The 12979-nt window shown below is 46.3% G+C and overlaps 1 protein-coding gene and 1 long non-coding RNA gene across 8 annotated transcripts in view; one reads left to right on the forward strand and one right to left on the reverse strand.

Annotated features, from left to right (window-relative positions):
* Window positions 1-9555, reverse strand: part of GRIP2 (glutamate receptor interacting protein 2) — a 266312-nt gene extending 256757 nt beyond the window's left edge. For 3 of the 7 annotated variants that reach the window (XM_083796151.1, XM_083796155.1, XM_083796149.1), the window contains exon 1: window positions 166-296. In XM_083796151.1, the coding sequence (XP_083652277.1) occupies window positions 166-220 (55 nt within the window). In that variant the 5' untranslated portion in view covers window positions 221-296. Of the gene's footprint in view, window positions 1-165; window positions 303-9485 lie in introns of those variants that run through there. The other 4 variants (XM_083796146.1, XM_083796148.1, XM_083796150.1 and 1 more) reach the window with 3 other exon arrangements.
* On the forward strand, window positions 476-2003 carry LOC310880436. Its single transcript, XR_014571687.1, has 2 exons — window positions 476-599; window positions 838-2003. It is a non-coding gene; the product is annotated as an uncharacterized lncRNA (long non-coding RNA).
* Window positions 9556-12979: the final 3424 nt, after the last annotated feature.

A 12979-nucleotide genomic window follows, 5' to 3' on the forward strand; every position in this document is an offset into this window, starting at 1 on the left:
TCCCGGGGATGGGAGGACAGCTTGGCTGCAGCGAAGTTTAACGGCGATATAAACACCCCCTCCGCCGCGGGGCCCCCCGCGCTCCCCCTCCGAAATAAAAAAGGATAACGGCAAGAAGCAGGCGAGAGCATCCCCATCCCTCCTCCTCCCCCCGGCCGCTCTCACCGTCCTCTTGCATCCGCTGCAGGCACAGGGCGAGGCTCTTCCTCCAGCCCGGCATGGCGCCGGGGCAGCGCTGCCACCCCCCGGGGGCACCGGGCACGGCTGGGGGGGGCTGACAAACCCGGGGGGGGGGCAGCGGGAGCGGCGCTGCCGAGCGCCGCCGGGTCCCGGCGCTTTATGGCCGGGCGGGGCGTGCGGCGGGGCTCGGGTCCGCCTCCCCTGTGCCCGCCCCAAGGCTGGGGGCGGGGAGGTGACACCCCCCCCCCCTTTAGCCCCCCCACTCCTTCCTTATCCCCTTTACGTCCCTCCCTTAGGGAGCGGGAGGGGGTCCCGGGGGGGATGCTCGGGGGGGCGCCTCCGCCTGCTGCAGCTGCCCCGGTACAGGTGCGCCCCGGGGGGGCCCCCCCAGGTTTGCGCCGAACTTGGGGCTCCTGCAGGTGAAGTTGCACAGCGGCCGGGCTGCCGCCCTTCGTCTTCGTCATGGCCGCTTGCAAGTCCGGGGGGGGGGGCACTGAGAAGCGTCTCTGGCATTTCGTAATGTTCCAGAGGTTTCGGTGCTGGTAGGCGAGCACAAAGGAGATGTTTATTGCATGTGCCACGGGAGCCGGGGCTTTAATTTCCTGGGGGCAACGTATCTCCGCAATGACGAGCGGCTTTTTTTTTGTTCTTCATCAGGCCTTTTGTTATCTGGCTGGTAGGTCTCACTCCGCATCTCTGCCTCCCTTTGTGATAACATTATGTGCAGCGCCTGCTATAACCCAAAATATTAGGGACCAAGTTCTCCCTGGGACAGCATGAGCTAATGCCCGTGTCAGAAGGCTGCCGACGTGGACCGGACGCGGATGCTGCAATGCCAAAGGAATATATCCATCCAGATACGTCCCTATGGACTTCATTTTCAGAGCAGCATTTCTGTCTTTACCTGAAGCAAAAGCTGTTGTTGCGGGATAGCCCAGGGACGGGGCGCACGCCCAGCTGGGTGGCACGAGGCTGGAGGCCCCTCCGGTGCCTGCAGAGAGCCCCAGTGCCTCACCCCAAAGGTGCTGCCAGGAGAGCCTGCTCAAAATGAGCTCTGTGTTTGTCCTGCGAGCAAACCAGCTTCAGCAGAAAGGGGCTGGAAGCAGACACCTCCCAAAGTCACCGATTTCAGGGGGCTCTGAAGGGATGAGGATCCTAACTGAGGTACTTGAGTTAAATACCTATAGTTAGACCAGCTGAGCATTTTTTATTCCGCCCCTCACAGGTGCTTGAGAAGCAATATAAGAGCTGGACTGGAGAGGATCTGTTTTGAAGTTACTGTCAGTACTGTTCTCCCTGCGGGGTCAGGCTCAGATAACCATAACCCCATGAGAACAGCCCTCTTCCTTAAGCATAAGAGTTCCCAGTGCTGCAGACAGCAGTGCACAGTGCCTGAGCACTGCTTGAGAGGTTCCCATCACAGCAGAGCAAAACCATACAGGCTCCTGCCTTCCGTATTTCTAACCAGGGCATTACCCATCAGTTTAAAGGACGGCGATTGGAGTGATGGCACCTGAAGGCTTATTCCTGCCAGCTGGTACAATCACTTCTGAGAGATTTCCTGAGGAACATCAGCAGCAGGAACCGATAGCTCAGGCCCTGCCTGTCTCCTACCAGTAGCACAGAAACAAGAAATCACATGAAAATTCACAGAAACAAAAACATCTTTGCCCACAGTTGCCATTAGAGTAGAAAACTAAGTAGGGATTGGCTTCCCATTCAGCTGGAACTTCTTAAAAAGCTCCTTTCATTAGATTAAATATGACACTTTTCTGCAGCTTGCTCCCTGGGGGAGAACACAGCCCCCTGCAAGTGGATCACAAATGTACCTGGTACCTTTGGGACCAGCAACAACTCATGGCTCCATGGCTGGATTCAAGCAGGGCACATCACTCGAACTTACAGGAAGTCTGTGACATGCACAAAAGATTCCAGCTGACAACAAAAGTCCGAAGTTTGTTAGAGAAAAGGGAGGAGGCAACGGTTGTTCAAAGCTAAAACCCAGCACAAGTGCTGCTGAGATGTCTGACTGACTCAGCCCCCACATGCCCACCACCTGCCCCTTCTGGGCCTGAGTTTCCTCAGCTGTAAGTTGTAATCGCTTGATGATATTCAGATTCTGTGTATTAGAAAAGCATTCCCGGAAAAGCAAACGTTATTGATCTAACATCGCTCTCAGTAGAAGTAATGAGAGTCTGAGGAAAACATGGTATGTGAAGGGGCTTTTAAATGTAAGGTCAAATTGATACTTTTTGTGCCTAAAAACTCATCTGTTTTTACCATTTATACTGGCTGGTCTCATAAAAACTCCCTCCCTTAATCTCTTTAGACCATCACGGTACAACGGTACTACTTTTAGAGAACATTAGTGCCACAGAAATAATTAAACCTAAAAACAGCTAGCACAGTGCTAGTTGAAAATATAGCCCAGGGCTTTTAACAATTGAATTTGTCACATACATTATTGTAGAAAGACCCAGAGTTGGTATGGTGAGATTCTCTAAAGCACTCCACATTAGCCTAACTTCAGTACCCAAATGGGAAATTGTGCTGGAGAAACAAAGACATAGCTCAAAATATTGGTGGTGCGTTCACAAGCAGAGCCAATATCAAACATGCTACGATACATATTTGGAGGGGAGGTCTTTTGGAAGGGAGTCATGCAGGGATATTTCAAGCTGCAGAAAATCCATAGGAAACCTCAGAAATGCCTGAGCAAAAGCTCAGGTCTATCACCAAACACACAAACCAGGCTTTTCAAAACAGCTCGATCTACCACCGCTGTGTCGCACGCTGTATGCACAGGGTGGTGAGCAGCCAGCGGTATCACACATTGGGTGAGAGGAGGCTCCCAACCACAAGACAAACCCCAATTTCCTTCAAGGTTATTTTGCATCCATCTTGTCCTTAATCTGTACGTCTCCAGATTTCTCCAGCAAATTCTCCCATCATGTGGTCCCTCACCTTCGAGGCCACTCACTTCATCAGCCCACAAGGAGAATAAGCTGACTGCCTGCAACCAGGAAAATGAGTAAAATAAGACAGCTTTCACTACAAGACCCAACACAAGTGATTTACAGAGTCCCCTTTTACCATTTCCCAGTTAGGGAGGAGCTGGCGCTTGGAAGGCCTAGAAGTGGTGCTGCTGTCCTTCCGTCATTTCCAGAAGTGCTTGGGTGAAGATGTGCCATAAGTGAGGGGCTTCCCCCAGGGCCACCCTGTTTCACCACTGACCCAGAGGCATCACAAAGCCCTCTGGGGGAGTAGAAAGGACACCTGATGCAGCCTGGGATCAGCTGTTGCAAGCCCACCTGTGCAAGCTGGTGGCTTTGCCTCCTGTATTGACCTACTGCTATTGCCTGGCAGCATTCAATATTAAGATCAAGCTAGAAATTACTTTGACCTCTGTAATCCAGCACAGAGGAAATCTATTTAGGTATCTAAACTAATCTTCTCCTTTCTCTCCCCCTCTTCTGCACTTAATTTATTAAGATATATTTTCTTTCTCTACCAAGGTCAGGCTTCGAATGCGGATGCAGTCCTGTATCCTTGCAGCTGGGGGTGGGACAGGCAGGGGACCACGGACAGCCTATTTCCATCCCACCGTGACAAGTAAGTAGCACAGTCTCTATTTTCACCTCCCAGGAACACGGAATGGGACGGGGAACACGAGGCATAAACGTCTGTCACAACACAGCATTGGGAGGAGTTCGTTTCCCTGATGACTGCTACAACTCTCACCTGCAAGCAGCAGTGTTCTGTAACCCACAGGCAGCAGCGAACAGTATCAAGATCATGGAATTAAGAAATAATCCAGTCACGCTAGAAGGTTAAAGGCAGTTTTAAAATGGATTATCTTCATTTTGCTATCACCACCAGAGGCTGATCAATATCAAACTCACCTATTAATCCCACTTGGTTCTGTTATGCCTTCAACACAGGCAGTGCAAGCAGTTTATTCAGCTTGAAGTCTGCTTCTTGTTAGGCAGGTACACCTTCATGCTACAGACTGCTGCAGAAGCGCTCATGTCCAACCAGGTTGAAGTCTGGAAGTAATCTGTCATTTCAACTTTTCTGGGCAATACACATCCATCTGAAAGGCTAAATATCTTTTAGAGAAGCAGAGAACATCTTTGGATTTCATTGACATGAGAATTGATCCCTTTTATGAGCACCAGAGCACAGCAGTGACTGTATCCTCATGTTCCTGCTGGAAGGGCACTCAGAAGTGCTCCTGGCTTCTGTCCCAGAGGTGTGCTCGGAGATCAGATCTGAAGCTGGATCCTCACCTCTTTCCTTGGAAGTTACAGCACAAGCACAAAGGGGCTCAGACCAGTCCCTCACCTCCTTCCACAGGCACCTCTGTTCGACAAGAGCCCTGCACAGCAAGCGTCCAAGGGGCTTGGAAGCGGTGGGGCTGCCTGCCAGCAGCACCCCCAGCGGTGTGAGGTGCCTCTGCCTGGCTCCGCTCCTCCTGTGGCAACAGCAGGGCCCTCCCTCTGGGGCCGAGGCCTGTCTCCGCTGACCTGATGCTGACACCAAACCTTCGGGCCTTGCCTCCCTCTGAGGGTTTTTTAGATGCTGTTTAGAGCAAATCGCAAACACCAGACACCTTTTGTGCCAAGAACACTAGGACTGGATGCCCACATCGTGTTCCCAATCTAATGTCGCTGCTGAGGCCCCACGTGGAGGTTCTCCATGTTTACCTCCCAAAGCCCCAGAGACATGAAAGCAGGGAGGGGTGTGAGGGCCGTGCAGCACACAGCGCTCCCCTGCAGCTGCTGCACGTTGGTTTCCCGGCTGCTGAGGCAGGTTTCAGAAACCCAATACGCCAAGGTAACCGTGTATGTTACGTGTAATTCTCTGTAGCTTCCGACTCCAAGCAGTTTGGCACAGGGCCTGAAGTGCTAGCAGCTGATACAGTTGCTGAACACTATTAATATTTGCTCACAGCTGGACAGCGTAAGAGACAACAGCCACTTGGTCCTATCCTGTGTGAAAGCCTCCTTGGGATGGCCAGCTGACAGCTTTGTCTGGGTTACAGTGAAGACATTGTGTGATCTGGACTGCTATTGAGGAAGATCAGAGAGTTAAAAACAAGCCTGAACTCAGTCACAGCAGTCTAAGAGCCATTTCTTTCATTTGACTGCAGATGGTGTTGCTGGAAACATGTTCTTTCCCCTTTCAAAACTGCCTTTGGGTTTTCCTCTTTCTCTTTTTTTGCTTCTATTAGTTTCTCCCTTGCGCACACCATCTTTCCCCTAGACACACACACTCAGTGCTGCACACCACACACAGCATTACTAATAAATCACCCATTTGCACCACATCCAGATGCTCACCTTCATGGAGTCACATAATCCTCTCACACAAGAGCCGTGCTTATCACCTTTTACCATCACAGAAATCTCCATATCATCCCACCACCGTATAAAGGTTTTCATTCCAGACGTTCGCTTAGAAGCAAGTTCACAATTTGCCTCTGGCTACATAAAGTTTCATCTCTGCTCCTCGTTGCAGGGGTGCCTCACAGAGGTTTTACAAATCACTTCGGTGTGAAAGTTATCAAGCGTGGGGTAGTCAGCCCTGCACCACTGAGCACCCCAGGTACCAGGGACCCCAGCTGGGGAAAGCTTTCAGTTAGGACACGCTCAGTGTCTTAACTCCCATAGAAGTAATACGTAGCAGAAGTCCTCTGCGCCATCTACTAACGTGACAGCAGGACTTGCCCAGAACTCGATTTATAATTACACTGGAAGTGAAGGGAGCACAGTAACAACTGGGCCATTGCTCAGCACACCCAAACTCAGGGCAGCAGCTGGCAGATTTGACTTCAACTTGTTTGGTCCTGCACCATCCAGACCTCACTAACCAGGAGCTGTGCTAAATGAGTTTGAGGTGAGCTGCAGTTGTGCATCGGTGGCAGGTATTTCTGGATGTGAGAACAGGCTTGGCCCCAGCTTTCATTCCTCCTACAATCTCATGCTCCTTCCTGAGCCTTCCTTAGATCAGAGCTGGCATTAAGCACTCACCTATTCCAACAGAAGCCACTCCAAGCTACTGCAGTTGATACTAAGCAAGCAAACACCATCCATCCATCTGTCAATAAGGAATATCCACATTTGCATCTCACAAAGACTACTTTCAATATTGCCACTATATAAAATCCAATGTTTTCCTTTTTTTTTTTTCTTGTCAGTGAACAGAAATAGTTAGAAAAGTGAAGAGGATGCAGAAAGCAATGCTACAGCTCCATTAATGTATGTTAAGAGTCCTTATACGACTGTCTTGCTTCCTCCTCCTCCTCATTGTGAGCCAGCTCTGGCTATCAGTAACACATTAATGAATGCAATCCATTTCAGAGCAGGAAAGGAGGCAAGACAGTTGTAAATCATTGTGACTGGCTGTTAATCTTAATGGAAATATTCCATATTTCTGGGTACATTCAAAAGGGGTGGAAAAAAGACAATAACAGCCTTTTTTGTGTTTTGCCATAAACTTAGAGGGAACAAAGTATCTACTAACTATTCTGGCTGATCACGTCAGGTTTAGGTCAGGCTGACAGCTGGATTTGATGATCTCGAAGGTCTTTTCCAACCTACATGACTCCGCGATTCTATGATCTCTCCTACGCTACCTAGCAAGGAAACAAGTACTTTGGGCATGAGAAAAAGCAAAGCCCCCTTCACCTCCAGGCAGCGTAGGCTCCCTCCTCTGGTGTTTTATGAAATACTGAAATTTACGCTTTGTACGGCTCCCTGGTATAGCTGAGGAGTTGCTTGGCACTTGTCAAGGCTTTAATAGAGCAATCATTGGACTTATGCCTGATGTAGTTATTCATTTTGAAATATTATTCTCCTTCTCATTCCACTTGTCTATATTTGACTAATGGCAGCAGTGCCACACACATTTCCATGCCCTCTACGTACAGAAACTCAGTATTTCTTTTCTCAATTATTTCTAAAATAACATCTATAATCATTGAGCTCTCTTTTGTGACACATATAGCAACACTTCAGTGCCTTCTGGGCTTCTATTTTAGGTAACCTTTGTATCAGCAGGGGTGTGTATGTGTGTGCGCACGCCTCAGTGCCCCTCCAAAGGGAACAGCCCTTTTGGAGAATTCCTTACCTACATGGTTTTATCCCCAGCAAGGCCACTGCCAGCTCTGTATTTGACAAGGTGGTAGCTCCTCTGCTCAGGCTACTTACCACACAAGCACTTGTCCAACTTTTATTTCAGAGCTGGCTAAAGCAGAAGCCAAAACTTGAGTCCCGCTAACCCACGGGGAATTGGAACTGACAACCTGAAATCCAAGGTCAGCTCCTCTTGCAGGTCTGGGTTCTCCCCTTGTCCTGTTCCTCACACTATTTTTCATGTATGAAACTGGAAGGATGGAGAGAGGAAGCCAATTTATCCCTCATATACTGGAGAGATGACAGGGTACCGCAGGGGGGAGATGATTATTTATGTAAGGTAACCTCTGCTAAGTGCTGACAGCACCGCGGAGATATGAGCTACATGGCTGTAACAACAGTCTCCTACTGCCATCTACTGTGTTGAGACAACCAGTTAGCAGCACAAGGGACTCACCTCTGTGATATTGATGTGGAGGGAGGCTGGGAACGAGCCATCCACAGCTGTCCCTTTCTGCCTTAGACCTCTTTTCCTGGGGAAGATTCTGCTATCCAGCCCTCTGAGCATCTCCTCAAACTTGTGTGATGCTCGGCTACCTTGAGCAGACAGACAACATGCCTCTTCCACCTCATGATTTGGGGCTAACTCGGGGGATGACTGATGGTGGAAACACACTTTATTTTCAACAGATTTATCTGCAATAAAAAGGAATCCGAATGAGAATGGATCGAAGTTTTTAGCCACAGTTGAAAAAAGTCCTACAGTTTTAGGATATCTAACAGCAGCTTTTCACCATGAGGATATCAGAGAAGGAATACTTAAAAAGAAAAAAAATGCTTTGTTTGTATAAATAAAAAAATCACAGCTGTCACTTAGCCATCTAGGCAGACATATGGTGGATGACTGCTAGGTAACCAACACACATATGCTAGGGAAACTCCATACCCAATTATGCTGATTTAACTCTCTCCAATGCATCAAGGTAAGAGTGATCATATGCCAGAGAAGTATACAATCATAGGTTCAAAATATGTTGATTTAATCATTCCTGTGCATGAGGAAATCACACGCAGAGACAGTCTGCTCAGTTTTGCCAGCCCATCTCCAGCTCAGTGTCAAGAGCTAGACCCTCCATACCCACAAAGGAGGCAGAAGGGGAGTCTCCATGTCTGCAACTCAAATTACAATTCAAGGATCATAAATAACCAACAGGACAAAGATTTGCTATATGTTCATTTTAAAACAGGCACACGCTTTGGCTTTTCTAGCCTGAGAAGACAAATGAGAAACCTCAGGCTAGTTTTCTGTGGTTCTAAGGAAAAAAAACATGCTGCTTTGCTCTGAGCTGAAATTTCACTCGGTACACACTTCAATGTCACCATTCAGTATGTGTTTAAAAAGCACCAACAACAATTCAGTGATATTGTGCTAGGACTAGTAAATATCAGTTATTCCCCCCTCCTCCAAAGTAGTCTAACAACGTGCTACAGGACCCAGGTTCCTGCCACCACGTCAGGAAACCTGAATTTGCTGCCATAAGCCTGCTGGTTTAAAATAACTCAACTCAAACCGTGGCTATAAACAGAATCATTTCACAGGCAGTGAGGGTGATATAAACATGGCTCACATCATCACCCTGACACTAAATGAACATAAATAACAAGGTTTCAGCTCGGAGCTAGAAAGCAGTCACTTCAGAAAGTCACAGCTGCAATGAGCATCTGCCCATTTACCTGGCACAATCAATAGCCCAGTGATTTCTTTAAAAGCAGAAAAGCAAAGCATGAAGTGGGTACATAAGCTTCAAGGTTTCCAACTATTACGCTCTGGTAGCTGCCTTTTAATAGACACGTAACTTTACCACCATAAAAAGATGGATTTGCTAGGCCAGGTTCAGAGTAAAGGCACGGCTGTGTGCAGAGCAAGCATGAATTCGCCACCAGCAGATCGGGAACAGTGCTTTCACAGGGCAGATTTCAAGGAGAAAACACGCTTTCAGGGAAAAAAAATACAATGTGGTTTCGTTGTTTTACATAACTAGTCAAATGTTTTTAGACAGATCCCAGAGCTAGGTAGAAAAAGGAACATTGAGCCCGCTCCCTTCCCATGAGCATCCATTCCCAAATCACAGTCTCCCCCTTCACTTGCACATTCCCCTCTTGCCTTACCTCCATCCTGCATTCTCTGCAGACAAAGAGCAAGGCTCTTCCTCCAGCCCGGCATCCCAGACCCAGAGAGAAAAAAACAAGCCCGCAGCCTCTCCAAAGGGCTCGCAGATGTGCAGCTGCAATGGAAAACCCAGCTTCTTTATAGGGCTTACACCTTCACACAGAGGCAAGTTCGTCCGTGCTTGCAAAGAGAGGAAAACTTGACTTCATGCGAAAGCCTGATTGGGAACCATCCAGGCTGCATCTTGCTGCAGGGATGGAGCCACTTCACATGTCCACGGCAGAAGAAACAGATGGTGAGAAAGGAGCGGACAGATGAATGTGTACATCTCAAGGAGCTGAGCAATTGCTTAAAGGGCAAGTTTGTCTTTTATGCCAGCTGCACAGAAACTACAGACAGCAAAATATTCATAACGCAGTGTATTCCAATAGGTATGGGTTCCTTTCCAGGGGATGGAGGTATCCACCCTGCCAACTCCCAATGCAACTGATGAGCCAAACAGTTTTCTTCGGAAATTCCTTGTTTCTTACATTTCCAGTTCAGAAAATGTAAGCATTTATATCTCTTAGTACAGGAAATACTGAGAAACATGTTTACCTTTGGAGCTAGTACTCAAATTTTTCTTGTTGTCCAGACTTAAGAGCATTCACACACACTCCCTGAGGTATTATTACACCCATTTTCAACACTTGCTAAGATGCATATAAAAATTGTGGTCATCAGTAACAGTTTTCTAAATTAATTTCAGTTTCTATAACTATGTCCCTCCTACAGATTCTGCGGTAAAATGGCATTATGCCTATTTCTAATCTAAATTGTCGCATGCTCTTAGGGAATCCCTACTTTCTGTCTATATTTGAGAAAAATTATAATTTATACCCAAGTAGAGCAAAACAGACACTCCCCTTCTCATAACACTTGAAAAGAGAAGGAAGGAAGATGCTGTTGATGTTAGACATGATTGAGTGCATTATAAAACTCTACATAAAATAACAGTTCCCTTAGATAGGAAAATGCTACTTTAGATCTCATTTCAGTTTAGCATTAACAAGTCAGATTTGTCTTCTGTGCCCATTTTGTAGCTTGCAAGGAAAGATAAGCTAGCACAAAAATAGTCTGGCATTGCAGCTTGTGACCCAAGAGGCAACGAACTGGAGAGCCACATGCTTACCAGGAAGATGTTAGAGGCACTGTTATGCACCATTTCTGGCTTTGACTTTCTACCCAGGATCACATACACATACACACAAAAAAAAATAAAAATCAACTATTTAATCAAAGAACTAAAATTCTTCTCCTAACCTGCACAGCTAATGACTTACACAAATTATTTGAATATCAATAATGATCTAAAAACAAAACAAAACAAAACAAAAAAACATACTGCCCATCTAGACTTTGGCCAGTAAAGGTAGTTTTTTTGTGGTTTGTGGTATTTTTTGTGGTTCGCTCCCTCCCCCTGTTTTGCTGCACTAATTCAACATTTTTGTAAATACAATGCTAGAATACAAAAACAAATACAAAAACCTAGGTTGTACTTCAGGTCTCTTTAGACAGAACTCAGTAAAAGAAAATAAGATATGCTGCGACTTCATCTTGGGAAGAGATGCAATCTTTGCTGCGAAGGAAAGAAGCACTTGGGATCCCTCATGTTACAGGAATTAGTTTACAAATAGCTTTGCTTATTCCACAGTCACTTGTGGTCTCATAAACTAAGTCTTTAACAAATTCAAAATGCATATTCTTGGTTGGCTAGAGAATTTAAATATGGAAATTAAAAAAAAAAATCTTGCCCTATTTTAAGAAGGTGTTTGTTGACATAGCATACATTCCTTCATACGATAACTTCTGAGATGAAGAGCCTGGAGGGGAAAAATAAAAAAAAGAAACAGGATTTCTCCATCTCAGAGAAACATGGTTAAGTGCCTTATGTCAAGTGGCTATGAAAGTGTGTGAGGACACAGTGCCCTAGCAGCAAGGCTTATCTCGCAAATATCCAGCTGTTATTTGTCCACAATTTTATTTCATCTTAGGTAAGATGGGTTTCATCCTACCCTGGAGCTTTGATGTTCTTAGTATCTATGATAAGAGAAAGTCTCAGAACAGCAAATCCGCCAAACATCAATATAATTTGGCTGTGGACTCCTATTTTGCCCAGTTTTGGACTGACGGAGATGTAGGGAAAGTCCACATCCAACTGATTCATTTAGAGTTCGTGCAACATCTCTCACTAATCTTACAAGCTGCTGAAATGCCACTGTTTCATACAAAATCCCCTTAGAACAGTCTACTGTCATCCCCCGTCTTTCTCAAAAGTAATAAACAAGCTTTTTCTGTTGATGCAGCTTTGTGGAAGTAAGCACAATTAGGCCTCATGCTAAAATGAGCAGCATACTAATGAGAAGCGCTGAATCAATTATTCCCCAGGAATTCAAGGCTATCAGCAGTCTTAGATCAGACATGGCATTTTTTTATAGCTTTCACAGACTCACAACAAGAAAAAAGCATCACGCAGCTACTCTGAATCTGTATTATACACCCAAAAATACATTCCTCGTCCCCGCCTTCCTCACCTCATTTCTTTAAGTTAAGCTGATTTTGCTTCACAACTTGGAAGTGTTTCTATTCCAGCTCCTCCTCTCTCATTTGCATTTTATTAATGCCTATGGGCTGGATTAAAGAAAATATCCCCAGAACAGCCTTCCACAGGTTAGAGTAGTATGTGTAAAAACTTGTCAGTTCTTAGCAAATACATGACTGCTGGACTGACGTTGACAAAGAGCTCCAAAAGCCACCCATTGGGACGTGCACTGGAGTGCCAAGCTGTGCTCCTTGGGGGAGCAGGGCAGCACACAGAGCGGCTGTGCATTTCTTCCTGCCCCCTGGTCTTCAGGATGTTAATTGAGAAAGAATGAGAGCTACAGGTTCTCGCTTCCAGTGTAGTGGCTTGGATAGATTCAGCATTTGAATCATTTTCCCTTTCAGTCAGAAAATATAAAGAAGCACTGAAGTACCTACACAGCTACTTAGTATTACATTTCTAAAACCGGTCGTTTAGGGTTCCCATCCTACAGCCTCCAATATTAAGCTTAGGAAGTAGTCATTACACTCAACAAGCCAAGTTTGCAAGAGATCAAGATTTCTTGACATGTTTTTACACCTGCAGTTACAAGGAGCGATACAGGACCAAGTCTGACTATCAGCTCTTCAGGAACACTTCACGTTATGAGAATCAAGATAAAAATACTCTTGAATTGCTCCTTGAAGTGCTCTACACCTACAACATCGGCAACCCAGAGGGGTGAGCAAGTGAGTCCTACCACTACAATTGAGTATGAGCAACATGGAGAAGAATCAATGTACTTCAGGGGGGAAATGTGCCCTCAGACATACACCAACACCTCCCCTCCCAGATAAAAGTTGGGAATTGTTAGGGCAGAATCAGCCCTGTGTTGGGCTTGGGCTGTTTTTTGTTTTGTCACTAGGTGATGTT

The sequence above is a fragment of the Anser anser genome, assembly GCF_964211835.1.
Source record: "Anser anser genome assembly, chromosome: 12".
Classification (NCBI taxonomy): domain Eukaryota; kingdom Metazoa; phylum Chordata; class Aves; order Anseriformes; family Anatidae; genus Anser; species Anser anser.